The sequence below is a fragment of the Cynoglossus semilaevis genome, chromosome 8 (assembly GCF_000523025.1).
Source record: "Cynoglossus semilaevis isolate Cse_v1.0 chromosome 8, Cse_v1.0, whole genome shotgun sequence".
Lineage (NCBI taxonomy): Eukaryota > Metazoa > Chordata > Actinopteri > Pleuronectiformes > Cynoglossidae > Cynoglossus > Cynoglossus semilaevis.
The window spans coordinates 10,668,532-10,694,412 of NC_024314.1; the positions used below are offsets into that span (position 1 = coordinate 10,668,532).

Consider the following 25,881-nt stretch of genomic DNA (forward strand, 5'->3'; position numbering starts at 1 on the left):
CTGTAAGGTGTTGTAATTTTCCATTTGTTACAGATGGGGACGTGGTTTTGGTTTGGTCCAGTTTTTTGTGGCTAATGATAACCCTCTGAACCAACCCAACAGTGTACTTGGGATCATTTTCTACACTGTGCAGATGTGCCTCGGTTAGTCTCCCATCAACTGCTTCAGATTTTCTGCATTGCTTAGTGTTCTTCTATGAAGCTTGAAAGCGTCTCTGAGGTACTGTTATAAGACTTCTTATATGCCAGCTGGACATGATAAAATTATATTTGGCCTGTGATTTGGCTAATGAAACTACATGTTTTTATTCCAAAAATATCCAGAAAATGTGCTTCTTTGTCTTTCCCTGAGAATTTCAAATTTAACTGAAAATCTTTTTTCCTCATGTTTCTCCTGGCACCCATATTTTTTCTAGAATAAGCATCTCTGTCTTAGACTGGTTCTCAGTTCAAATTATTCATAGTGTCCATGAAAGAATGACATTGAAACAACCTCTTAGCCCTTGGTATGGTTCAACCTACTAACTGCACAGAGAATGACAACAGTTGGTGATGCACCAAAATTACATGCTTGGCCAAAACCGAAAGAAATTATTATGCCAATGATTAGGCCCATTGCTTCAACTTTATCCCTCTGTAGTTGTTACAACTCTGTGCATCACCCTTCTTATAAATTGGCACCAAAACACTTTTCTTCCACTCATCAGGCTTCTGGTCCGTCTCTAAATTTCTGTTAAACACCCTAGTCGGGAAATCTACCGCCACTTCTCCTAAGCACTTCCATACCTCGACTGGTATGTCATCAGGACCAACTGACTTTCCACTCTTTATCCTCTTCAGGGCTTTTTTTACTTCATCTTTTCTGATCTGATCTACCTTCTTCCTAATAGTTTCTGGCCCCTCATTCATAAGTTCCCTTTCATTTTCCACATTCAACAACTCAAAGTATTCCTTCCATCTTCTCAGCACACATTCCCATCTCTGTCCTTATTCAACCTCACCTGCTGCACATCCTTCCCAGCTTGATTTCTCTGTTTCGCCAATCTATACAACTCATTTTCTCCTTCCTTTGTTTCCAAACTCTCGTACAACTCCTTATATGCCTTTTGTTTGGCCTTGGCCACTTCCCTCTTCACCTCCCTTGTACTCTTTTTGTACTCCAGTCTGTTCTCCTCTGTTCTCTCATTGTCCCATCTGTTCTTCGCTAATCTCTTTCTCTGCACACTCTCCTGGATCTCATCATTCCACCACCAGGTCTCTTTGTCCTCCTTTCTCTGCCCAGAGGACATACCTAGCACCTTCCTACCTGTCTCCCTAATCACTGCAGCTGTAGTCTCCCAATCATCTGGGAATATCTCAACACTACCCAGAACTGCCCTTACTTCCTTCCTGAAGTCTTCACAACATGTCTCTTTCCTTAGTTTCCACCACTTGATCTTCTGCTCTGTCTTCACTCTCTTCCTTTTTGTCACCTCCATCGTCATTTTACACACTACCATCCGATGTTGTTTGGCTACACTCTCACCTGCCACCACCTTACAGTCTCTAATCTCCCTCAGATTACATCTTCTACATAGAATATAATCTATCTGTGTGGACCTGCCTCCACTCTTGTAAGTCACCCTATGTTCCTCTTTCTTTTGGAAATATGTGTTTACCACAGCCATTTCCATTCTCTTTGCAAAATCTACCACTGCCTGTCCTTCTACGGTTCTCTCTCTAACACCAACCCTGCCTATCACTTCCTCATCTCCTCTGTTCCCTTCCCCTACATGACCATTTAGGTCTGCTCCAATCACCACTCTCTCTCTCCTGGGGATACTCTCTACCATCCAATCTAGCTCCTTCCAGAACTTCTCCTTTTCTTCCAACTCACAGCCCACCTGTGGGGCATAACCACTAACAACATTAATCATCTCTCCTTCTACTTCTACCTTCACACACATCAACCTGTCTGACTCTCTTTTCACCTCTACCACATTTCTTACATATTCTTCCTTTAGGATCACCCCTACTCCATTTCTCTTCCCATCTGAACCATGATAAAACAGTTTGTAGCCTCCTCCAATGTTTCTAGCCTTACTGCCCTTCCACCTGGTCTCCTGCACACACAAAATATCTACTCTTCTTCTCTCCATCACATCAGCTATTTCTCTACTTTTCCCTGTCATTGTACCTACATTCAAAGTTCCAAACTTCAGACTAACACTTCTATTCTTCATCTTTTCTCTACAGTAGTCCAATTTCCACCATTACCCTGTAGGTCAACAGCATTATTGGCAGTCATTGTTGACCCGGGCCTCGACCGATCCAGTATGGAAATCATCTTAGTGATTCACATATTTGATTTGGCTTAAAGTTTTACACGGGATGCCCTTCCTGACGCAACCCTCACCATTTATCCGGGCTTGGGAACGGCACTATAGTATCACTATAGTAGCACTGGCTTGTGTACCCTAGAGTACCCTAGTGGCTGGTTTTCAGATGTAAATGTAAAGAAAATAAATTCAGTGCTACCCTTAACCCTGAGAGATTTACAGGGCTTTTCTGTGTAGCCTCCAATAATATGCTACCACTCTGAACACAGTGATAAGCAGGTATTTATGGAGATTTGATGTTTACAGTAATATGCTACCACCCTGAACTAAGTGATAACCATGTAATTAGGGGGATTTAATGTGTATAATAATGTGCTACCACCCTGAACTCAAATGGCAGATATGGCAGATATGGCTATAAATTTCCGCTACTGGTAGGTAGAAACTATAGGTAGGAAAAAACTTCAGATAAAGCTATAAATTTCCGCTACTGGTATGGAAAAATTATAGGTAGGACTAAACTTCAGAGCACTGGATCATTTCTTGTGTGAGCTGCTTTAATTCCGCATCCAAGTAATGATCGTTATAATGCGGACTAAGTACTGTCAGAACGAGTGCAGGGGATCCGAATAGATACACACTCAGTAAAATGTGTGCTGACAGACTCTGTGAGTGGACTTTTCACCCTATTGACCTCACCGCAGACATGTTGGCACTTATGGCAAGCCGTATTAACATTTAAACGCCAAGTTGGATATGTATTGCAGATATCTCTAACCCAGTTTACCTAGTCAAAAATAAAATTTTTGATATCTGACAAGCCCGCACTGGCCGCGGTTTTTGCTTGCTTCATCATAACTTTCTGTTTTATTCGTTTTGTGTCTGTGATAAATGTATTAACGTGACCCATTAAGTCTCAGACTTTTCATTAATTATCTTGTATTACTGGTATCATGTTTAATATCTGACATCCTTATGTTTGTTTGTTTTTTCACAGGCCTGTCATGTTCTAAGAAGGCAGCACTGTTTTTGGTCTTCTCCTCCTGGGTGTCAGTGGCTGGCTCCATCTACCTTGCCTCTATTCTTGCCTTTGTTCTTGGGGATTTCTGCATTGTCTGCGTATCAACATATATTATCAACTTAGCACTGTTATTTACCAACCTTAAGCGAAGAACCTTAATTGAGGGAATTAAAGAGAAGACCAGATAGAATAGCCTTTCTCCTACAGAACACACAACGGTTTTTACCCAAAATAAATTATGCCTAAGCAAAAAACATTCTACTATTCTAGTTCTTGAATCTTCTGTTAATCAGTGCCTCAATTGGCCTTATAAACTAAAATTTCATTCTTAAATGAAAAATGAAGCTTTCATCTCTGACCTCTCGGGAGATTTGGCATTTTAGTGTTTGTGGAGAAGTCACACCTTGGTTACACCCCATGTTGAGATTTAAGCCAAATATGGAGTTGTAATTGTGTTTTGAGATTCCTGTCCTTTATCACTATGATAGTGCTGTGTTGTTTTATCACTCATTTGAATAATAATAAAACACACCAGAGACAATCTTTATGTTTTTTACTCTCAGATTCCTTATCCCTTATTGTACAAGATATTTGCAGATGATTTTGGTATAGATAGTAAAAAACATGTTTATATTATATTTAGTTCAGCAAATATTTAAATTCATGTTACACTTAATAATCAGACATCATTCAAGATATGTTTATTGTAGTCTGGCCAAATATAGACTAGTATATTTGATAATGGATCCTTACGGGGCAGTGGTGGCTTAGTGGTTAAGGATGCGGACTTGGGTCTGGAAGGTTTCAGGTTCGAGCCAAGTTACCACTGAGGTGTTCTGAGCATCACTTTGGTGATGGGTTAAATGCAGAGGTCAAATTTCGCAGAGGCACCATATGAGCTGATAAAATATAACAGGAGCTTATGTAACACATCTTCACCAGTCAGGATGTTTGATTTCCGGCACATTTCCAAAAAAAAAAAAAAAAACAACGGAAAAGAGTTGAAACAAAGTACTTCACACTTAAATAAAACATATATTAAAAGCTACTAAAACAAATAAATATTTATATAAATAAATATAAATTCATGAACACACTTAAAATAAATCAATAGAAATAAAAATATATATATTTCATTATATGAAAGGATAAAATCTGTATAGTGGTCTAAAGTTTTGTATAGCAAGGCCTTAAAAATTGCACATAGACCTTGTTTGTGAATTACTGTTAGGCCAGATAATCTCACAAGTGGCGATGGTACTGAGGCCAACTTGCGCTCATAGTGCTTGTGTTGCTCTCTGTAAGACCTGTGCCCCTAAGCTTCATTAAAGCTTCGTTAACAACTTCAACATCAATACATTTTCCAATAAACTCTTTAAAACGAACAATGTTGTTCATTTTCTGTTTTATTCTTTATTCCAAGGTGACTGTTGAAAAAAATGATAAAACACCATACAGTGATAAAAGCAGAGATTATTTTGTCAGTGTCAGCCCTAGACAGAATAAAACCAGTTTTTTTATTTAGCCACCCCTTTCAAATGAAAGAAACTATTTCGTAGGACCAAGTTTCTTTTGGATTTATAAAATAAACTCTGAGTCCATAATTACCCCTGAATTTGTGACTGATTGTTTTAAAAATGGTATCAGGGAACCAAGGTCAATATAGGGAAGCAGTCAGACTTAACAAATCAATTTTTGTTTTCTAAGTAAAACATTGGGACTTTAATAATTAATAATTTGAATTTTATTGAACCCATATTTTGGAATTCTTGTGTTAACAGCAGACATGCTGGTTGTGGCAGTGGATTAAAAGTTTCATATTCATCTGGGATGCACTTTCCATATGTAACTTATAATATTTTGTCACACTTTCTTCAATCAAGAAGTTAGTGAAATTATGAATAATTATTACTAATTATTAAGTAGCATTGGCATATTCTAACTGAGGATAAAGTTAGGATAACTCCACATTTATCACAACTTAAATTTGCAGTCCAAATTGCAAACACATATATCCTGCCATGCCCATGTGTTTAGAGCAGGGTTGACAAACTCACTTTGGTTCAGGGGCCTGTTAAGATGTCAAGTGGACCAGTACAATCATTACCAAAAAAAAACAGGTCCATGTTTTTTTCCTTTGTTTTCATGCAAACGAAAAGTTTATTCAAAAATCTTCATATTTAATGAATATGAATGAATGAAATTTGACAAAACTTCACGAACATAAAGTGTTTGTGCATGATTGAACCACGGGACATATAGTTCTCACTCCTGGTTTAGAGCACTGCTCTACAACATTTTGGAGAAGGCTCTCATTATTTATACTTCAGACATCTAGTTTGGTGTTATCCTTACTGCTGAAGTGAAAGTGAACAGCATGGGGAGTATCTGTCCATAAAACCATCTACAAATAGGGGGATTTCAAAACAACTGCCAACTTGCCGAGATCTGGCTGTCCATTGAGGTTGATCCTGAGAGTCAAGAACCACTGGTCTCCAAAACCCTAAAATATCATCATGGGATCTAGAGTTTACGTATGTGTTTGCCTTTAAGACTCTCTTAAAGAAAAAGACTCCACAACCTTAAGTTGCATAGGAGGTGTGTGCAAGGTGAAAAACTAAGATTTCTAGATGTCTGTGTAGGTATCATTCCCCTATCCTTCGTTTGGGTTCTTCAGTGAAAGGACATCGGGCCTAAAGAATCTTTAAGTAAGCACAGAACCAACGAAAGTGAGACAGATCAATTTCACCATCAATGCACTCAAAACACAGGCAGAAAAACTCCATGAGGAATTAGAATCACACCTTCCTTCAGAGGTATTAGAAGAAGTCAGCCAATTCATAGACAGGGCACAGGAGTCCCAACACTCAAGTAAAGAATGCCAGATACGTACGTTTTTTTCTTCTTCAATCAAGACACCAACCCCAAACTTCCGAACTGGCATGGAGAAGGAAGAACAGCCCTTTACACAAGAAAAAAACAGAAAACTGGGTCAAGAACCTTTCTGCCAGGACCTTAACCCATCCTGAAAAAGATGAAAGATGAAAAAACGTTTTAGCAAAAGGTCTCAACATTGCTATCACTACTACACAGTTGCCGGTGTTGGATCTCATTACAGCAACAGAAACAGCAATCAAAAATAACAAACTGTCCAACACAGAGGCAGAACAGCTCAGGCTGAAAGTGTCAGCCAGTGCTAAAGCACCTCCATCTAACATCTCTCTACAGGAGAGGAAAGTACTGACATCACTCCAAAGGGACTCGGATGTCACCATTCTACCGGCGGACAAAGTGAGATGTACAGTTGTCCTCAACACATTAACACACTCCTTAGTGACCACAACACATAGGATACTTTGAAACGGGACCCGTTTGGGTACAAGAAGAGAGCGGTGGACTGTTTACAAGTTAATCAAAAAACAATATTATTAACCAGAACCAATATTTCAAACTGTACCCTGGTGACTCCATTCCACACATCTATGGACTTCCTAAAGTGCATAAGATGGGTGCTCCTTTTAGCCCCGTAATCAGCAGCATTAATTCGGTCACATACAACATTGCTAAACATCTATCTAATATATTAGCACCACTGCCCAGGAACACATCATACTGTATAAAGAAATACTCTGGTCTTTGCTAACAAAATTAAAGAATTCCAGACGAGAACCAGACGAGACAATGGTTTCATTTGACGTCACTTTACTCTTTACTTGCATTCCAACTTCTGATGCCATCAACATAACCAAAAAAGACTTGCTAAAAGGCTTTAACTGACAGAACTGCCTTAACTCCAGACCAGATATGCACCCTTCTAGACCTCTGCTTAACCACCACCTATTTACAGTTCAACAACAGTTTTTACAGAAAAAAAAAAAATGGATGCGCCATGGGGTGTCCAGTATTTGTAAATTAAAGATCAGGGAAGAAGCAGTTGTTTATGAAAGTTTAAGACAACTTTAAGGACATTTCTTCAACATTGTAGTGTACAAATTAATTAAAATTTAAGACCAATTATTTTTTGAAAATAAATAATTTGGTGGAAAACCAATCAATTTCAACCATGGGTTTTTGAGAAAATTGTTTAAAATTGTTGGTTATAAAGATATTGTTCAGGCCACCATGTTCATATGAGTTTATTAAGACTTAAACTTTTTTTCTAATATAATATGTCTTAATTTTCCTCACAAATTTGCATGTTATCAAAGAGTTCAGTTTTTTTGTTTGTTCACAGCAAGCGATAGGACTGCATCGGTTAAATAGTAAATGCCTTTTGCTTTGATTACAACAATTCTTCCACTAATTGACAACTCTATTTGAAGCCATGAGTTATTTTTTGTACCTTTAACTATAGAGGTTTAAGTTAATAGAGCGTCTAATATTTTGATTTTTGTTGACAAGTTATGCCAAGATTGGTGATGGAATCTTTTACAGGAATATTAGAAATGGAGGATGCATAATAGTTTTATGAGAACTAACTTAGACAGAGCCCAGAGGCACTAGAAAACGTTTTAGTGTCGATGACTAAAGAAATCTATGAAGCATCCTTTAAAAACAAAGTGGTATCTTCAGCTAATTGACTGATGATGATCGCTTTATCAGCAATAGAAATACCTTTGAGGTTGTTGAATTTAACCTTTAATTTAAAGTAATTGTAAATAATAAAGTGCAGATCAGGAACAGGTGAGGGGTCAGCCTCGTCTTACCTCTGCACAGTCTAATTGAACAGTTAGCCTACAAAGCACTGAAAGCCAAATCTTGAAATCTAGGCAGATCGTTTTTTATTGTTGCAAACTCAGGTCTCACGTTTTTTACACACATTGATTCTTCTCTGTTGACATAGTCTTTAATGTTTTCAGTCCCTGTATCCTACTTCTCTTTCTACCATGGATTAATGTTGTTCTTTGCTACTCCATATTTTTAAAGACCTTTTGTTTTTTGTTTTTTCATTAAAGAAATGTGATCAAGTGAGGCTATTTTTTATTATCCCAAAAATCAATTTTATCACATAAGTGAGGTATAAACTTAATAGTCTATTTCCTACATTTATCAAGCATGCATTGTTTTATCATATTTTTAGTTTCATTTCTATATTGATGTCCTTCAGTAATTTCTACAAATTTCCCCAGACTGGAAAATATTTCTTGTCAGCAAACAACACAAACTGCAGTACCTTAGTGGACATTGCTCCCTGGGGAACACCAGAGGAAAAAACTCAAATGCAAACATCAGCAAAATCAATAAGGTCTAGTACAAGGCTGATGTTATTAGCTATGTGTCTCTGCATCATAAAACCTCTTTGAGTTTTGTCAATAATAACATTTTTGTTCTTGTGGCAAAAATTCAACCTAAGTTTTTGTAATTGTTATTAAAGTCACCAGTTATCAATCAAACGTGGATTTTTTAAATTAAAGTTAGAGGACCTTAACATAAAGTGGAAGTAAAAGTTTGAATATCAATGTATGTTGTTTCTACAAATAAACAGTGGAGAAAGGGGGCTAGCTGTTCCTAAGAGCAATGTAGAATTCAGACGTTAGGCCTTCAAAACCTGGAGCTATATTGGGTTTCGGCAAATAGGATTTCATTAGGAGCTAAGGGGCTATCACACATACATGTTTGGTCATCACTGATTGATTTTGTTTCTGTGAGATGTGCAAAAAAGATGTCAGTTACAGATGTATTGTATTGCGATTCACCCAAATTTCTATAAAATGTGGAGCAATATTTTTTTGGGGGGATCATAATATTTTTAATATTGAGCCTTTGAATGGAGTTGGATTTACTGTGTCCTTTTTTTGTTGAAAGAAACATACTGCGTTTTGTTCCCCTTCCTCCAACCAACTTCCTCAAACTTAACTTCTTGACCTAACAACAACAAAAAAAACTCCTTCTACTTTTATTCTGTAAATGTCATTTAATTTGTCTTTTTGTAGATCCTGTAAATCATTTTCAGATCATTTTTAGGTGAAATTTAAGTGAAGTCAGTTTTTCCCAAATTAGTCCCCCCCCCCCCCCCCCGGATTTATTTAGTGAAGCTCCACACTCTTTGAAATACTTTGTTACCTCAAATTTTAAAATGTTTCCAGTTTCTACATAAAAGTTATCAACTAAAACCTTGTTCTAGTTATGATGTATTATTGTTTGGATTTTTGTAGTTACCGTAACCTGTTTTGTTATGGCTGCTCTCATTTGAGCTTTGTTAAGTATTGTTCGTAAGACGGGAAGTGTACAGTTTTATTGTGAAGGTTATTGTATTTTATTAATAACCCAGTATGAGCGTTCCATTACTAGTTTATTTAGGATGGAGTTGTTGACTTCTTTTATTTGTGCAAGTAAAAGTGGAGTTACTATGTTAACCGTAACGTAATTCTCATCTCCCCTCTAACGGGTGTGTCATCGGATGTTGCGTAGTTTGACGCAAATATTCTGCGACGCCGTGGTTCCCATGCTTAAGCGTGCTTACCGTCAAACAGCAATGGCTGCTGCAATCGGTTTTTGTGGAGATTGGTGTCTTCTAAGTTGCGGTAGCAAACTTCTAGCAGTCCACAGCAAACAAAGCAGGTCTGAGGCGTGTTTAAGTACATTCCATGTGTTTTTGTCCTCCGCGTATCATGTTTTAGTCAGCGGCGTTATCTGACAATTAACTTAGGCATCTTTTACCCGTGGCCGTTTCGTCTAAACTTGGTGTTTCCTTTATTTCTGATCTTTCTGTTTTATTTATAAAAACCCCTTGCTCGATTTTCCTCTAGAAGTGGAACACTTCACTGATGTACTCCTCCAAGTAGTGCCATGCTTAGTTGTGTTGTGGTGTTTTGGAATACCTCGCACAGTATGTGTTTTATTGTATTTTTCAAGTAAACCAACGTTTAAATTGATGTTCTTTTTGCAGAGACTCTTATGTCTTTGACTGCAGCATTGCTGAGAAGAAGGCAAAGACAGCCAAGGACGACAGCGACAGGTATATAACTTCAGGTGATACCTATCTTTAAATAATAATAATAAAAAAAAACATTGTTGATATTGAAATTACAATCGGTGTGACCATCATCACAAATACTCTATCAAAATATTTTACTCATAGTCCCTTGTTTCTGTTTTCAGTAACAAAGGTGCTTCAGAAGATACAAAAAGTGATGACATCCTTGCATTCACTGTATCACCTTCTGGAAAATTAGTGGCACTGGCTGATAACTGCAAGAGAGTGGTCTTATTTCACTGTGAACATTCATGGAAGTGTGTCAGCATCAGGTACAAACCCAGATTTTATATTGTGATGAATACTACTAGAGATAAGTACATAATTAATAGCTGATGGAAAGAAGACCTTTTAAAAGTATTACTGTGAGAGATCTCTGACAGATGGAGATGGTGATTGGTATCTCGATTCTATTATTAATATCACACCGATGCTTGCAATAACTGTGTGTATATATGTGTATATGTACAGTACATATATATGTATATATGTGTATGTATATATATATATATATATATATATATAATATATACATTTTTGGGTAAAGCAATGAAGCGGTACTGGCAATAAATAAGTAGCGGTGAGTCCTGTTACTTAATGTACAGTGCCTTGAAAATGTGTTCAAACCTTTTGAACTTTTCTTATTTTGACACCTTACAATCACAATCATAAATGTACTTTAATGTGATTGTATGTGATAGACCAACACAAAGTAACATATAATTGTTAAATGGAATGAAAATATATATGGTTTTACGAAATTTTAAGAAAAAATCCCAAAAAGAAAATCCTGTGCAATCAATACCCTTTGATTCCCCCTCTCTGTAATTTGGTCTCGGTATAAATACACCTGTTTTGTAAAGGTTGTCACAGCGGCCTCAGTGGGTTTTTTTTTTTTTGGAGAAACTAGTGAACAAACAGTATTTTGAGGACTAGGAACTCACCGGACAGGTCAGGGATAAAGTTTTGGAGAAGTTGAGATAAGGGCTTAGTTATGAAAACAACAACAACAGAAAAAAAACCTACCAGGACATATCTGTTCATTAAAACTCACAGAATCAGCAAAGAGAGCACTTGGAGCAGGCTTGGGCAAACTTTTTGACTTGCGGGCCAAAATTGTCCTGAAATTGAGCAGGTCAGGAGCAGCTAGATGGTGTGTTCTTGTGAACTAAGATAAAGAGTTTGGTGGGTCCCAGGCTGTAGTTTGCCCTTGCCTGTTCTGGAACTACAGAAATCCACAGCTTGAGGGGAGGATTTGTCCACAGGACAACTATAAGTCGCAGGACTCCAGAGTGTAACCAAAATGTTTAACAGTGCAACTGCTATTTCACTTGTGAAAACAAACTGCCTGGGTGAAAACATACATTTACATGGTGGGATCATGTTGTGGTCTAAACCAATAACAGACAGCGCATGTGCGGGTCTTTGTCTCTACTGTGCGCTTGTTTGATGCTCTAAATTGTGTGTTGAGTAGTCAAAGTAGCTGAAACCAAAACAAACGGAAAAAGAAAAGAAACCCGACAAAACAAGTAGACCAATTGCATTTTTTTTTCATTAAATAAACTAAGGCTACTACACACATTTTGTCTCTAAATGGTGACAAAATGTGAAGAAGTTGAAGGGCAATGAAAACTTCAAGGCACTGTATATATACTTTACCATTTAAGTACATTTATTGTTCTGGCCTGACATCAATAAAAAACAAGATAAAAAAAGATTGCAAGAAAAAATTGTTGTTGTTATTATTATTATTATTTAGCAAATTGTAAATTGGTAGTGGTATGGTACTGACAGCCTTGTGTGACCTGCTTAGGTTTGTGGTGAGGAAGTGTACGGCTCTTGTGTTCACTAATGCCGAGGACGAGCTGTTGGTGGCTGACAAATCAGGAGACGTGTACTCTTTCTCTGTGGTCGAGCCACAGAGGGAAGGTGAACTGAAGATGGGACAACTGTCCATGTTGCTAAATATCGTAAGGAACGCTAGTCTGTATAACCAAATACTAAGTTTGATACCTTTTACTGTGTACAAATCATTCTGAATTCTGAAGAATCTAAAAAGATTTTAAGCCTGTTTCAAACAAGAAACTAGGGATGTCCTATATTTACTTTTTTCCCCCCGATATTAAATATGCCAATATTGTCCAAAACTTAATTTCTGCTCCCAATATCAGCCAATACCGATACATGCAGCCGTTTGGGTTAAAGGCAGAGGAAACAGAGAAAAAAAAAAACCCAAAAAACCCTAATTTGTGTGTGCACCTTCTAAGATGCATTCAATCTTATTGTGATATTTAGGTAGTTTTGTAGTCTAAGATTATACTTTTAAAGATGCTTAAACCATGTATTCACACCTGTGGTTCAGTTCTGCCTATTACCCTAATGCCTCTCTCTCCCACTGTCTTTCTCTTTGTCTTTCGTTCTCCCTCTCCCGCTCTGGCGCTGGCTGCACACAATGTGCGCACACAATTCAAAGTTCAGTTTGAGAAGCAAAATGCTGCATGTTTTTTTCAGACATTGTCGCTGGATGATAATTACATTATCACCGCTGATTGTGAAGGGAAGATCAGAGTGAGTCATCGCAGGTCTCCATACAACATCCAGTCTTTCTGTTTGGGACATAATGAGTAAGTAATTTCCGTAATTTACGGACTGTTGAGCGCACCTGGATATAAGCCGCACCCACTAAATTTAAAAAGAAAAAAATAATTGTACATATATATGCAGCACTCCTCTGTAAGCCTCAGGTGTCCACGTTGTTACATGGGTTTTTTACTCAAAGATTTTTTTTTTCAAGCATGTGAAAAAAGTAGCGGCTCATAGTCCAGAAATTATGGTATGGACCCTCAAGAAAGAAATTATGGCACAAAATGTGTAAAATGAAATCTAATAACAAAATAGAGTAAGGCTGGTGATAGGAAATGTTTCAAACTCTACAAACTACAGAATGTACAGAAAACCTGTAAACCAAATTTCTGATTTTTGGTTTGCATGGTTTATGTTTAACACTGCAGTTGGCAGTGGCAACCCTTGATGGGAGCAGCCAAGAGAGGAACATTATATAGTTAAAAAAATGGTATTGCAGTTACAGTTTTATTTGACAAAGCTGTATATGTAACAATCCAATAATTGCACCAAATCATGATTACTCAGTTCGTAAAAGACAGTATGAGAGATTTTAATTTTGTCACCATTTGTATATCCTCTTATAGGTTTGTCACTGCATTACTTGTCCCATTGGCTGGTTGTCAATTTCTGCTGTCTGGATCAGGGGTAAGTTGGAATTCCACAAGAAATGAATTGAACTGCCTAATATTGCCTGTAATACACCAACCTTAGACGAGAAATTGACTTAATACGGTGATGTAACGTACGTTTTTACATTAATAAACAATATTCTGTTTTTCAAAAGCAGTTTTAAAAGTAGGCAACTGGACTTCAAGTAAATTGAAGACGTTTTGCCTCTCATCCAAGAGGCTTCATCAGTTCTACTGTCCTGGTGGGGAGTTTCCAGGTCTTTATCTATCCACTCCAAAGAGGGGTGTAGTGTCGAAAAAAGTGCCCCAGGGCTCAAAACAATATGACCTTTAAATGGTCATGTGAGTCGTTGGCCCCATGGTGAATTGTTCCCCCTCCCTGTCTTCTGGGTGGGGGTCATTGGTGTTACCTGAACGGAAGTTTGAGTTACGTCTGTACTTATTGGGGAGAGACTTAAGGACGACATTGTAGGTTGTTGACAAATTGTGTCTGAGGCCCCCTCCTCTGTTCAAAGATGGTCTTTCCAGTTTGACATGGATGGCTTCCTTCACCCCTCTCTCAAACCATCTGTCCTCTCTGGCTAGAATGCGCACCTTTTGATCATCGAAGTGGCCCTTCTCCTTCAGGTGGTGGTGGACTGCTGAGTCCTGGCCTGATGTTGTGGCCCTCCTGTGTTGAGCCATATCTTTGTGTAATGGTTGTTTTGTTTGCCCAATGTACAGGTCAGAGCATTCCTCATTGCATTGCACTGCATACACCACATTGCTCTGTCTGTGACTGGCAATCTTGTCTTTAGGGTGGACAAATTTCTGCCTTAGGGTGTTGCTGGGTTTGAAATGCACCAGGATCTGATGGGTGTTAAAGATCCTGACTGAGTTTCTCTGAAACTCCTGCCACATATGGAATGACAATGTTATTTCTCTTTTGGGCTTCATCATCTTTTTTCTCCTTCTTGGGCTTCTTGGCTGTTTTACCAAACGCCCAGTTTGGATAGCCACAGTTCTGGAGTGCTGCGTGTATGTGTTTGTGTTCCCTTCTTTTCCCTTCTGATTCTGAGGGAATGCTTTGGGCTCTGTGCTGAAGGGTCCGGATCACCCCCAATTTGTGTTTAAGTGGATGATGTGAATTAAGCAGAATGTACTGATCGGTGTGGGTAGGTTTTCTATATACCTCCAGGCTGAGTTCCCCATTTCTTTCCATGTGCACAACACAATCCAGGAAAGGTAACAGTTGTCCCTGACATCCTCTCTCGTGAATTGGATGTTTCTATCCACAGAATTGAGATGGTCAGTGAACTTCCCCCTTCCTGATGGTGACCCAGGTATCATCCACATATCTGAACCAATGTCTTGGTGAGTGGCCTCTGAAAGTTGTTAGGGCTCCACTCTCCATCTCTTCCATATTTAGGTTAGCTACAATGGGGGATACTGGCGATCCCATGGCACAGCCGTGCTTCTGCATGTAGAAACCCTCGTCATATTGGAAATAGGTGGTGTTCAGACATAGGTCAAGAAGATCACACAACTGTTTAGGGGAGTGGTTCTCATCAAGCAGCAGTTTTCTCTTTACCGCTTGCACTGCATCTCCACTGGGGATGCAAGTGAAAAGTTACGTCACATCGTAAGACGCCAGTTTCTTCTCAAGTTTGATCTGACTGATTTTGGTGGTGAAATTCATTGAGTTTATAATATGGTGTGGGGTGTCCCCCACCAATGGAGAGAGGAGTGTAGCGAGGCGTTTAGCCAAGTTCTATGTAACTGAGTTTATGCTGCTTACAGTGGGTCTGAGAGTAGAAATGAGGAACCAGAAACTATTAGGAAGAAGGTAGATCAGGTTATAAAGGATGAAGTAAGAAAAGCCCTGAAGAGAATGAAGAGTGGAAAGTCAGTTGGTCCCGATGACATACCAGTGGAAGTATGGAAGTGCTTAGGAGAAGTGGTGGTAAATTTCCTGACAAGGTTGTTTAACAAAATTTTAGAGACGGACAAGATGCCTGATGAGTGGAGGAAAAGTGTTCTGGTGCCAATTTATAAGAAGGGTGATGCACAGAGTTGTAATAACTACAGAGGGATAAAATTGATGAGCCATACAATGAAGATTTGGGAAAGAGGAGTTGAAGCTAGGTTGAGACAGGAAGTGGAGATTTGTGAACAACAGTATGGTTTCATGTCAGGAAGAGTACCACAGATGCAATATTTGCCTTGAGGATGCTGATGGAGAAGTACAGAGAAGGTCAGAAGGAGCTACATTGTGTATTTGTAAATTTAGAAAAGGCATATGACAAAGTGCCAAGGGAGGAATTGTGGTTTTGTATGAGGAAGTCAGGAGTGGCAGAGAAGTATGTTAGTTTGGTGCAGGACATGTATGAGAATAGTACAAGAGTAGTGAGGTGTGCTGTTGGAAGGACAGATGACTTCAAGGTGAAGGTGGGACTACATCAAGGATCGGCCCTGAGCCCCTTCTTGTTTGCTTTGGTGATGGACAGATTGACAGATGAGGTCAGACAGCAGTCCCCATGGACTATGTTGTTTGCAGATGACATTGTGATCTGTAGTGAGAGTAGGCAGCAGCTAGAAGAGAACCTAGAGAGGGTGAGGTTTGCACTAGAAAGAAGAGGAATGAAGGTCAGTCGTAGCTAGACAGAGTACATGTGTGTAAACGAACGGCAGAACAGTGAAATAGTGAGGTTACAAGGAGCAGAGGTGGTGAAGGTGCAGGAGTTTAGGTACTTAGGATCAACTGTTCAGAGCAGAGGAGACTGTGGAAGAGAGGCGACAGGAGTGATCTGTGACAGAAGAGTGTCAGCTAAGGTGAAGGGAAAGGTTTACAGTACGGTGGTGAGACCAGCCATGATGTATGGTTTAGAGACACTAGCAATAGGCAGAAGACAGGAGGCGGAGCTGGAGATGGCAGAGTTAAAGATGCTAAGATTCTCTCTAGGAGTGACAAGGATGGACAGGATCAGGAATGAGGTCATTAGAGGGACAACACAGACAGGAAGGTTTAGAGAAAAAGCTAGAGAAGCCAGATTGAAATGGTTTGGACATGTGCAGAGGAGGGACAGTGGATACATTGGTAGAAGAATGTTAGAGATGGAGCTACCAGGTAGGAGAAAGAGAGGAAGGCCAAAGAGGAGATATATGGATGCAGTGAGGGAGGACATGCAGGTAGTTGGAGTCAGAGTAGAAGATACAGAGAACAGGGAGAGATGGAAATCAATGATCTGCTGTGGCAACCCCTGAAAAGAAGATGACAATGGGTCTGAGAGGGGCACCTTCTTTGTGTATTTTTGGCATCCCGTAGATGCAAGGGACAGCATCCCCTGGATATAGCTTGAAATACAGAGCTCAGTCAATAAGCCGTTCCTTCTCCAGCTTGTGTAGGCAGTTGACCACTTTTGATTTGTAGATATTAGTGGGGTCTCATCTGAGGAACTCATAGGTTGTTGTGTGCGCATTCTAGCCAGAGAGGACAGATGGTTTAAGAGAGGGGTGAAGGAAGCCATCCATGTCAAACTGGAAAGACCATCTTTGAACAGAGGAGGGTGCCTCAAATACCATTTGTCACCAACCTACAATGCCGTCCGTAGGTCTCTCCCCAGTAAGTACAGATGTAACTCACACTTCCGTTCAGGTAACACCAATGACACCCACCCAGAGGACAGGGAGGGGGAACAATCCACCATGGGGCCAACGACTCACATGACCATTTAAAGGTCATATTGTTTTGAGCCCTGGGCCACTTTTTTCAACACCACACCCCTCTTTGGAGTGGATAGATAAAGACCTGGAAACTCCCCACCAGGACAGTAGAACTGATGAAGCCTCTTGGATGAGAGGCTAAACGTCTTCAATTTATTTAAGGTGAGTCCAGTTGCCTACTTTTGAAATCGTTATGATGACCTAGATGACTGAGAGTATCCACAAGTAAATATGTTTTGTTTTTGTGTGTCAGGATGGGACTGTGAAGCTTTGGGATATTGAATCTGGATGTAGGCTGCATAGCTGTGACCTCAATATTTTTAAGGAGACTGAAACCAAGTTGAACGAAAAGGTAATCATGCTGTAAATCACTAAGGATAAACTGCCTTACTTAAAGCTGTAACATCAATGAAAATTTAAGCAATTTAATCTGCGAAATTGAAAATGCATTTTTGCTATTTTAGTATCAATTTCCACCTTTTTACATTGTGTTGTTTCATGTTTTCATAAGAAAATTGAATGAACATAAAAACAAAACAATTTAATTTAATTAACAACATTTTGGTTATGTTCAGTGTTAATGTTGAACAGCTGTGTGTTAGCTGAATGTGGTAGGAACAATGAACCCCATTTGATTCACTTCCTCTTTTTTTTTTTCTTATACTCGTTTGCCAAAAGCCAACAGTGTGTCGTATTATCAGCTCCCCAGATGGGTCTCACATAGGTGTGCTGTGTTCAAGGTGAGTCATATTATTTTTCAATTGCTGCATTTTACGAAATGAAATTTCGTAAAAATTTTGAAAATTTATGCGTTGTGTAAATATTGTTAATTTTACAGTTTTAAAATGCAACCTATAAGTACACAAGAACAGTGACTACCAACCTTTGTGCTGTGGAAGAATTTGTTTGGTGTTTTGTGGAAAATTATCCAATATCACTTCCCGTAATTTCCAGTCTATAAGATACTCCTTTTTTCACATGCTTTAAACCCTGCGGCTTAAACAATGATGCAGCTAATTAATGGATTTTTACGGGCTAGTGAAGTTCATACCACTTGCGATCAATGGCTTTTCTGGTAGGCTACTGTATGTTATACTAGTAGCGCAAGTCTATCTGTGAATGGCTGTGTGCGTATTTGTGCGTGGGGCCCATGCTTGAACGGTAGCGAAAGTTGGGAGCAGTTTAAGCCCTGTCATGTTGAACTGTGAGTTGGTTATACAGGAGTTGTTAAAATGCTGTTTATGTTCTGTTGTGCTCAGAGTGGCTGATGATAAAGACCCCAACTTCCCTGTTTCCGTTTACCTCTGCTGTGGACAAGCACAAAGTGAAGGGAGTTAGCCCCGAGCTAATGTTAGCTTCGGCCTTGGTGCAGATCACTAAGTCTCCCCTGTGCATTCCAACTACGGTCAGGGCACCAAAACAGGCAAGAGCTAACGTGTAACCAGTTGTGCTACAGGCATTCAGCTTGCAGAGAACATGCAAGGTGGACAAAAGACAGCATATACCGTATTTTTCGGACAATAAGTACAAGTCGCACCAGTGCCCTATAGCGGCTGTCAATGTTAAAATAACGAACATATAAATTTTCAGTGGTACTGGAGTAGCAGATACTGGTACACAAGCCTATTGTGGCCTCTAGTGGCTGTCATTGTGAAAATACGAACCTGTAAATTTTACATGACCTGCCACCTGCTCACTAAGGTGATGGGAGGACATTTCATTGTGTGCAGTGATGTGCTGTGCTTTAGTGACAATAATTTACTCTATGCAACTGTTTTCCCCCAAAACTATTTTTAGGGCACAAATCATTTGGCAAAACCCAGGCACTGGTTATGGAGTTTTCATTATCGGAGGAAAAACTAATTACATTTCTTAGAGACATTACATAATTATTCGAATATTGGGCTGATTGTTTTTCATTTACTTTTTTACTTTAACAGTAAGAGCTTTCTTCTGGACAGCAAATGTTTAGCAATTGGCCACCCAGGTTTAATATGTTAGTCTGGGATTCTTCAATAAGAAATTAACAAAATATAGTTTTTTTTTATTTTTATTTTCAGTTTGCAAATAATTTGATAAGTTAATTTGAGTCAACCCTAAATAGACTGAAGTGAATTTAGCATCTTTAACTCTGCCACCTCCAGCTCCGCATCCTGTCTTATGCCTATTGCTGTTGTCTCTAAACCATACATCATGGCTGATCTCACCACCGTCCTGTAAACCTTTCCCTTCACCTTAGCCGACACTCTTCTGTCACAGATCACTCCTGACACTTTTCTCCAGCTGTTCCATCCTGCCTGCACTCTATTCTTCACCTCTCTTCCACAGTCTCCTCTGCTCTGAACAGTTGATCCTAAGTACCTATACTCCTGCACCTTCTCTTCTAGCTGCTGCCTACTCTCACTACAGATCACAATGTCATCTGCAAACAACATAGTTCAAAGACCTCATCTGCCAATATGTCCATCACCAAAGCAAACAAGAAGGGGCTCAGGGCCAATCCTTGATGTAGTCCCACCTCCACCTTGAAGTCTTCTGTCCTCCCAACAGCGCACCTCACTACTGTTGTACTATTCTCATACATGTCCTGCACCAAACTAACATACTTCTCTGCCACTCCTGACTTCCTCATACAAAACCACAATTCCTCCCTTGGCACTTTGTCATATGCCTTTTCTAAATCTACAAATACACAATGTAGCTCCATCTGACCTTCTCTGTACTTCTCCATCAGCATCCTCAAGGCAAATATTGCATCTGTGGTACTCTTCCTAGGCATGAAACCATACTGTTGTTCACAAATCTCCACTTCCTGCCTCAACCTAGCTTCAACTATTCTTTCCCAAATCTTCATTGTATGGCTCATCGATTTTATCCCTCTGCAGTTGTTACAACTCTGTACATCACCCTTCTTATAAATTGGCACCAGAACATTCCACTCTTTATTCTCTTCAGAGCTTTTCTTACGTTGTCCTTACTAATCTGATCTACCTTCTTCCTAGTAGTTTCTGGCTCCTCATTCTTAAGTTCCCTTTCATTTTCTTCATTCAACAACTCCTCAAAGCATTCCTTCCATCTTCTCCGCACACTTTCCTCACTTGTAATTACATTCCCATCTCTGTCCTTAATCAACCTCACCTGCTGCACATCCTTACCAGCTTGATTTATCTGTCTCGCCAATCTATACAACTCCTTTTCTCCTTCCTTTGTTTCCAAACTGTCGTACAACTCCTCATATGCCTTTTGTTTGGCCTTGGCCACTTCCCTCTTCACCTCCCTTGTCCTCTCTTTGTACTCCAGTCTGTTCTCTTCTGTTCTGTCACTGTCCCATCTCGTCTTTGCTAATCTCTTTCTCTGCACACTCTCCTGGACCTCATCATTCCACCACCAGGTCTCTTTGTCCTCCTTTCTCTGCCCAGAGGACATACCTAGCACCTTCCTACCTGTCTCCCTAATCACTGCAGTTATAATCTCTCAATCATCTAGGAATTTCTCAACACGGCCCAGCACTGCCCCTACTTCCTTCCTGAAGTCTTCACAACATTTCTCTTTCTTTAATTTCAACCACTTGATCTTCTGTTCTGTCTTCACTCTCTTCCCTTTTTTTTCACCTCTATCATCATCTTGCGCACTACCATCCGATGTTGTTTGGCTACACTCTCGCCTGCCACCACCTTACAGTCTCTCTCCATCTCCATCAGATTACCTCTTCTACATCTGTGTGGACCTGCCTCCACTCTTGTACATCACCCTGTGTTCCTCTTTCTTTTGGAAATAGGTGTTTACCACAGCCATTTCCATTCTTTTTGCAAAATCTACCACTGCCGGTCCTTCCAAATTTCTATCCATAACGCCAAACCTGCCCATCACTTCCTCCTCACCTCTGTTCCCTTCCCCTTCATGCCCATTAAAGTCTGCTCCAATCACCACTCTCTCTCCCCTGGGGATGCTCTCTGTCATCCAATCTAGCTCCTTCCAGAACTTCTCCTTTTCTTCCAACTCACAGCCCACCTGTGGGGCATAACCACTAACAACATTAATCATCACTCCTTCTATTTCTACCTTCACACACACACAAACCTGTCTGACTCTCGTTTCACCTCCACCACATTTCTTACATATTCTTCCTTTAGGATCACCCCTACTCCATTTTTCTTCCCATCTGAACCATGATAAAACAGTTTGTAGCCTCCTCCAATGATTTTAGCCTTGCTGCCCTTCCACCTGGTCTTCTGCACACACAAAATATCTACTCTTCTTCTCTCCATCATATCAGCTATTTCTCTACTTTTCCCTGTAATTGTACCTACATTCAGAGTTCCAAACTTCAGACCAACAATTTTATTTTTCTTCTTTTCTCTTTTTTCCAAATCAATCGTTTTCCTCTTCTTCTTTGTCTATGACCAACAGTAGTCCAATTTCCACCAGTACACTGTAGGTCAACAGTATTGTTCGCGGTCGTTGTTAACCCGGGCCTCGACCGATCCAGAATGGTTTTATTGATCTGCATATTTGATTTAGCTAAAAGTTTTACTTCGAATGCCCTTCCTGACGCAACCCTCACCATTTATCCGAGCTTGGGACTGGCACTATAGTAGCACTGGCTTGTGTACCGTAGTGGCTGATTTAAATTATTTTCTGACTCTAATTAACCCCAAAACCACTGTATGAGTTCAAGGCATCAGCAGCCACCAAGGGAACGCAACCCACTATTTGATAAACACTGCACTATAGTCTGTCACATTTAATAGATTGTATGTGGATCTTATGATTCCCAGATTTTACAGGTTTATACACATTATTATTGTCGTGTTGATTTTTCCTGCTGTTGAAACGTTGTTTAGTGGTCGTGTTTTCAGTGCATCAACTCAAAGTCTAAGAGGGCCGCACCAAAAACTTGATCTATTGCTTTTGTTGTCGACAGAGTACCCACAATCCAGTTTCTTACTCTCCAGCTGATGGTTAAAGACAAGCTTGTACCACACAGTGTCCTTACCCTGCCGCACTGCCCATTGGACATTGCTTTTGACTCAGAGGGAAAGCTCTGGGTGATGATGGACTGCAGTGATAAAATGTTCAATGTTTACACTCACAAGGATGGAGAATGGCAGGTAAATTGTTGTAGCATATGGACTTATAGTGTGTTTTTTTTTTTTTTGTTTAACGTCATGCTAACTTTTCTTTATTATTCCCTCTAGTGTAATGCTCAGAGCCTGGAAGTCAGTAGAATTACAGAGGCTTTTAATCCAGTCTGGGAGACTGTTGAAAGTGAGTCATTAACCAGTCTTTCTTACTGCAGACATCATAATCTACTATTCATAATTACTGTACAATAACCATAAACATCATATGAAGCTTTCTTAAGGTTTTTACTCATAGTGCTGCCATGAATTCAACTTGATGATTACTTGATTTTTAAGAACCAATTTGGAATAATGTGTTTGATAGTATTCCACGTGCTAGGCAAATTATTAGACAATTTTTGTTACGAATTATGAGAATCTTTTTTTTTTCTCAATCTCTGAAACTCTGACTCCTTTTGAATGTTTCATTTGTTCGGCAGCCTCTACAAGGACCAAGCTCTGGTTTGAGCACTTGCACAAGAGAAGCTATGACAATGTGGCTATGTATATGCAAAAAAAGGAGCAGAGACTGAAGGAGCAGCAGCTGAAGAGAGCAAAGCTGCAAAGAACAAACAATAACAAAAAGGCGAGGAAGGAGACTTCAATGAAGGAAGATCAGTCATCGTCATCAACACGAAAACCTGATGATTGGCAAAAAGAATGATGGTGTACAAAACCTACAGATACTGTTTGTTGCTAAAGCACTGGTGTAAATTTTACGCAGGTGGTTTTTGGCAGTTTTTTTCTTAATAAAAATATTGCTTACATAATACTCCTGACATATAATGGCATGTTGAAACAAACTAAAAGCTGGTGGCAATTCTGTAATAAATATTTTCTAAGGAAGTGGTTACCATATGGGGGGCATAAAGCTATTGCTTCACTAATATTTTATTCCATAATTGCTGTCATTTGTATTTTTATTTTTAGTTCAATAAAAATATTAGTTTTGTTTTTCAGGAAAATCATTTGAGTTTTATAGCAATAGCTATGGATTTGTTAAAAATAGGGAATGTGTCTGAATAAGACTAAAAGAATGATCCTCTGACTCAAAATGGTTGATATGATTATGACAAAAAGTCAGAAGAAGGGATTGATGCTGAAATCAATAAGTGAAAAAATGTGATTAACATGATTTTTAAGATGTGTCATGATGCATGTAACATGCACAGGTGTCCAAGACCAACAGGAACAAACATCAGGAAAGGCCTTAAAAGGAGTGAATGATTCACCCAAAACGGAAAAAGTGTTTTTTACATATTGTATCACATAAATACAAGGTGTAAGAGCTGAACAGTTCAGTTCGTGCTTCATCTCTCCCCTGGACGGACAGGACTCACTCCAGGAGTGAGTCCTGCTACCAGCAATGTCTTATATATATGTATGATATATATGATATATTTTTTATCATATATATATGAGTTTATTTTTTTGTAGGTTAGAAAATGTTTTTTATTCCAAAAATAATGAAAATATTGAAAATGAAAAAAAAAAAAAGAATTACCGTAAAATACCGCGATATAGTGAAAAAGGAGGGATTGGAATAAATAAAATCTGCAATGTACTGAGGGAGCAAAAGGAGACACAATATAGTGGGGGAACACCGTACTGTTATCGTAGATGGAGGAAAGAAATCAATGACTTCTGGGGTGAACTTATGATTCCAAGATGTAATTTTCCAGGTCTGAAAAATTACATTTTCAAATTTCATGACTTTTCCAGACATTTTCATGACTTTTTCAAAATGTACAAACTCTGAATAAATTATAAACCATATCAACTAAAATCCTGGATCCTTCACCCATTGTTAATTAGACTAACTTTCTCAATCTTCCCTCCCACCACTCACCCACATCAAAAAATTCATAGCTTTTGCTATAAAACTTGAATGATTTTCATGAAAAACGAAACATAATATTCTTATTGAACTAAAAATCGAAATACAATTACAAATGACAGCAACTATGGCATAAAATATTAGTATTAAATATTAATATTACGTAGCATGTTTTGTAGCTCCTCTTTCGCTTCTCATCCCCAAGAATGTGGCCAATTCTAAAAGGTTATAGTTTTAAAGCAGCATTTTATTTTTTGAGGAAGTGAGGAAACAATGCCCAGCATACAACAAACAAAACTAAGAGGATCCTGCTCTTTCCTCCAACAAACAAAAGAAAACAAAATACAGGGGTTTTAAACTAAGCTCACTATCAAAAACAAGAGAAAATGTTTTAAACCAAACAAGGGCTTCTCACGCCTCTATTTTTCTACTAATTACAAAAATAAAAGGTTACATAAGAAACCACACAGAGCACACAGCAAGGTGTCAGCAGCCCTTAGCTCAAGGATGAGTAAGGGAAAAAGGGCCAGCGCCAGTCGGTTTAAATAGACGCCATCAACCAATCCACTCACAGTTTCCCTGTCATGTGATCCTGCAAGAAAACAAAAGAAACCCACACACGGATCGGAGACACATAAAAGCACATAAAACACAATCACATGACACGTCCTCAGACAAGGGTCGTAACAGTATTCATATAGGGAGTTGTGTTCTGAGCTATGCAGCCTGCGGGCTTATCACCGATGTTGACCCTGACGACGACAAAGACCTCAATATCATCCTCCGGGCAGTCTCTCCAGAGGAAACGGTGAAGGTGCACTTCTTTGTGCTTTAGCCAAACAGAGTTGTACATTTTCCTCACATCGCCCAGAGCGGCATGAAGCCGACTTCTGAACCTCAGAAGGACTCCTCTGATTGGATTGAGGACATCTGGACCCTTGTGCAGGAGGTCATTCAAGCTTACCCCCAAGTACTCTTGGCTGCTATTCCAAACAATCCTTACAGGAGTAGTGGTTGAGTGAGGATTAGGAGCGACTAGGTGACTGATGTACCACGTTGGTCCTTTCCAAGTATCGATTTCGCCTTTAGTGAGTTTAGCAGCAGCTCCTCTTGAAACCATCTCATGGATTTGCTCTCTATACGCAGCTTTCCATTTTGGCTCCCTTTCAAGACGTTTCTCTGTGTTCAGGAAAGTTGCCTCCACTGCACGTCGGTTGTCAGGAAGTGTTGAGGGGTCACCTTTCCATGGGTAAGCAGCATCCCAATGAGGGGTTCCGCAATGCTTGTCCGCTTGCACATAGGTGAGGCACTCTTTGATTTTTTCTAGCTCCCTTTCCTCTCCTAGGGTCATTTCTTTACCTCCAGGGGGACATCTACCACATTGAGGATCACAGGCAGCACCAATACTGTCCCATTTGAACCACTCAAACATTTCTTTGTTTGTAGTTGCAGCACTCCGGATGATTGTTTCTCCATTCTTCACTTGAGCTTCACCAGGCACTGCTGGGTCCACAAAGATCTCTCTGTACACCCTTGAAGCTGTTCTCATTGACCTCACAAAGTGTGTGTCTGACCTATGCACTGCAAGGTCTACTTCTTCAAAAAGCTCAGGGTGAGTTCCACCAACAGTCTTACCCAGAGGTCCATCCCA

General features: G+C 39.4%; 2 protein-coding genes across 2 annotated transcripts in view; both read left to right on the plus strand.

The window, feature by feature from the left end:
- Positions 1-4,326, plus strand: part of vkorc1 (vitamin K epoxide reductase complex, subunit 1) — a 5,389-nt gene extending 1,063 nt beyond the window's left edge. The window contains exons 2-3 of the mRNA XM_008314691.3: positions 34-143; positions 3,315-4,326. Coding sequence (XP_008312913.1) covers positions 34-143; positions 3,315-3,526 — 322 coding nt within the window. The 3' untranslated portion in view covers positions 3,527-4,326. The remainder of the gene's footprint in view (positions 1-33; positions 144-3,314) is intronic.
- Positions 4,327-9,746: 5,420 nt separating this feature from the next.
- On the plus strand, positions 9,747-23,345 carry wdr4 (WD repeat domain 4). Its single transcript, XM_008314692.3, has 11 exons — positions 9,747-9,899; positions 10,228-10,296; positions 10,440-10,586; positions 12,128-12,284; positions 12,826-12,938; positions 13,524-13,584; positions 17,524-17,622; positions 17,949-18,010; positions 22,195-22,381; positions 22,469-22,538; positions 22,834-23,345. The coding sequence occupies exons 1-11, from the start codon at positions 9,784-9,786 to the stop codon at positions 23,055-23,057; spliced, it is 1,305 nt and encodes a 434-aa protein (XP_008312914.1). The 5' UTR covers positions 9,747-9,783; the 3' UTR covers positions 23,058-23,345.
- Positions 23,346-25,881: the final 2,536 nt, after the last annotated feature.

What these genes read in the sequence shown, in the direction of transcription:
- wdr4 (XM_008314692.3), top strand. Translation starts at nt 9,784, where the DNA reads ATGCTTAAGCGTGCTTACCGTCAAACAGCAATGGCTGCTGCAATCGGT. An exon ending in TTCTGTTTGGGACATAATGA is followed by an intron (nt 12,939 to 13,523) that starts GTAAGTAATTTC and finishes ATCCTCTTATAG; the next exon opens with GTTTGTCACTGCATTACTTG. An exon ending in ACAAGGATGGAGAATGGCAG is followed by an intron (nt 22,382 to 22,468) that starts GTAAATTGTTGT and finishes TATTCCCTCTAG; the next exon opens with TGTAATGCTCAGAGCCTGGA.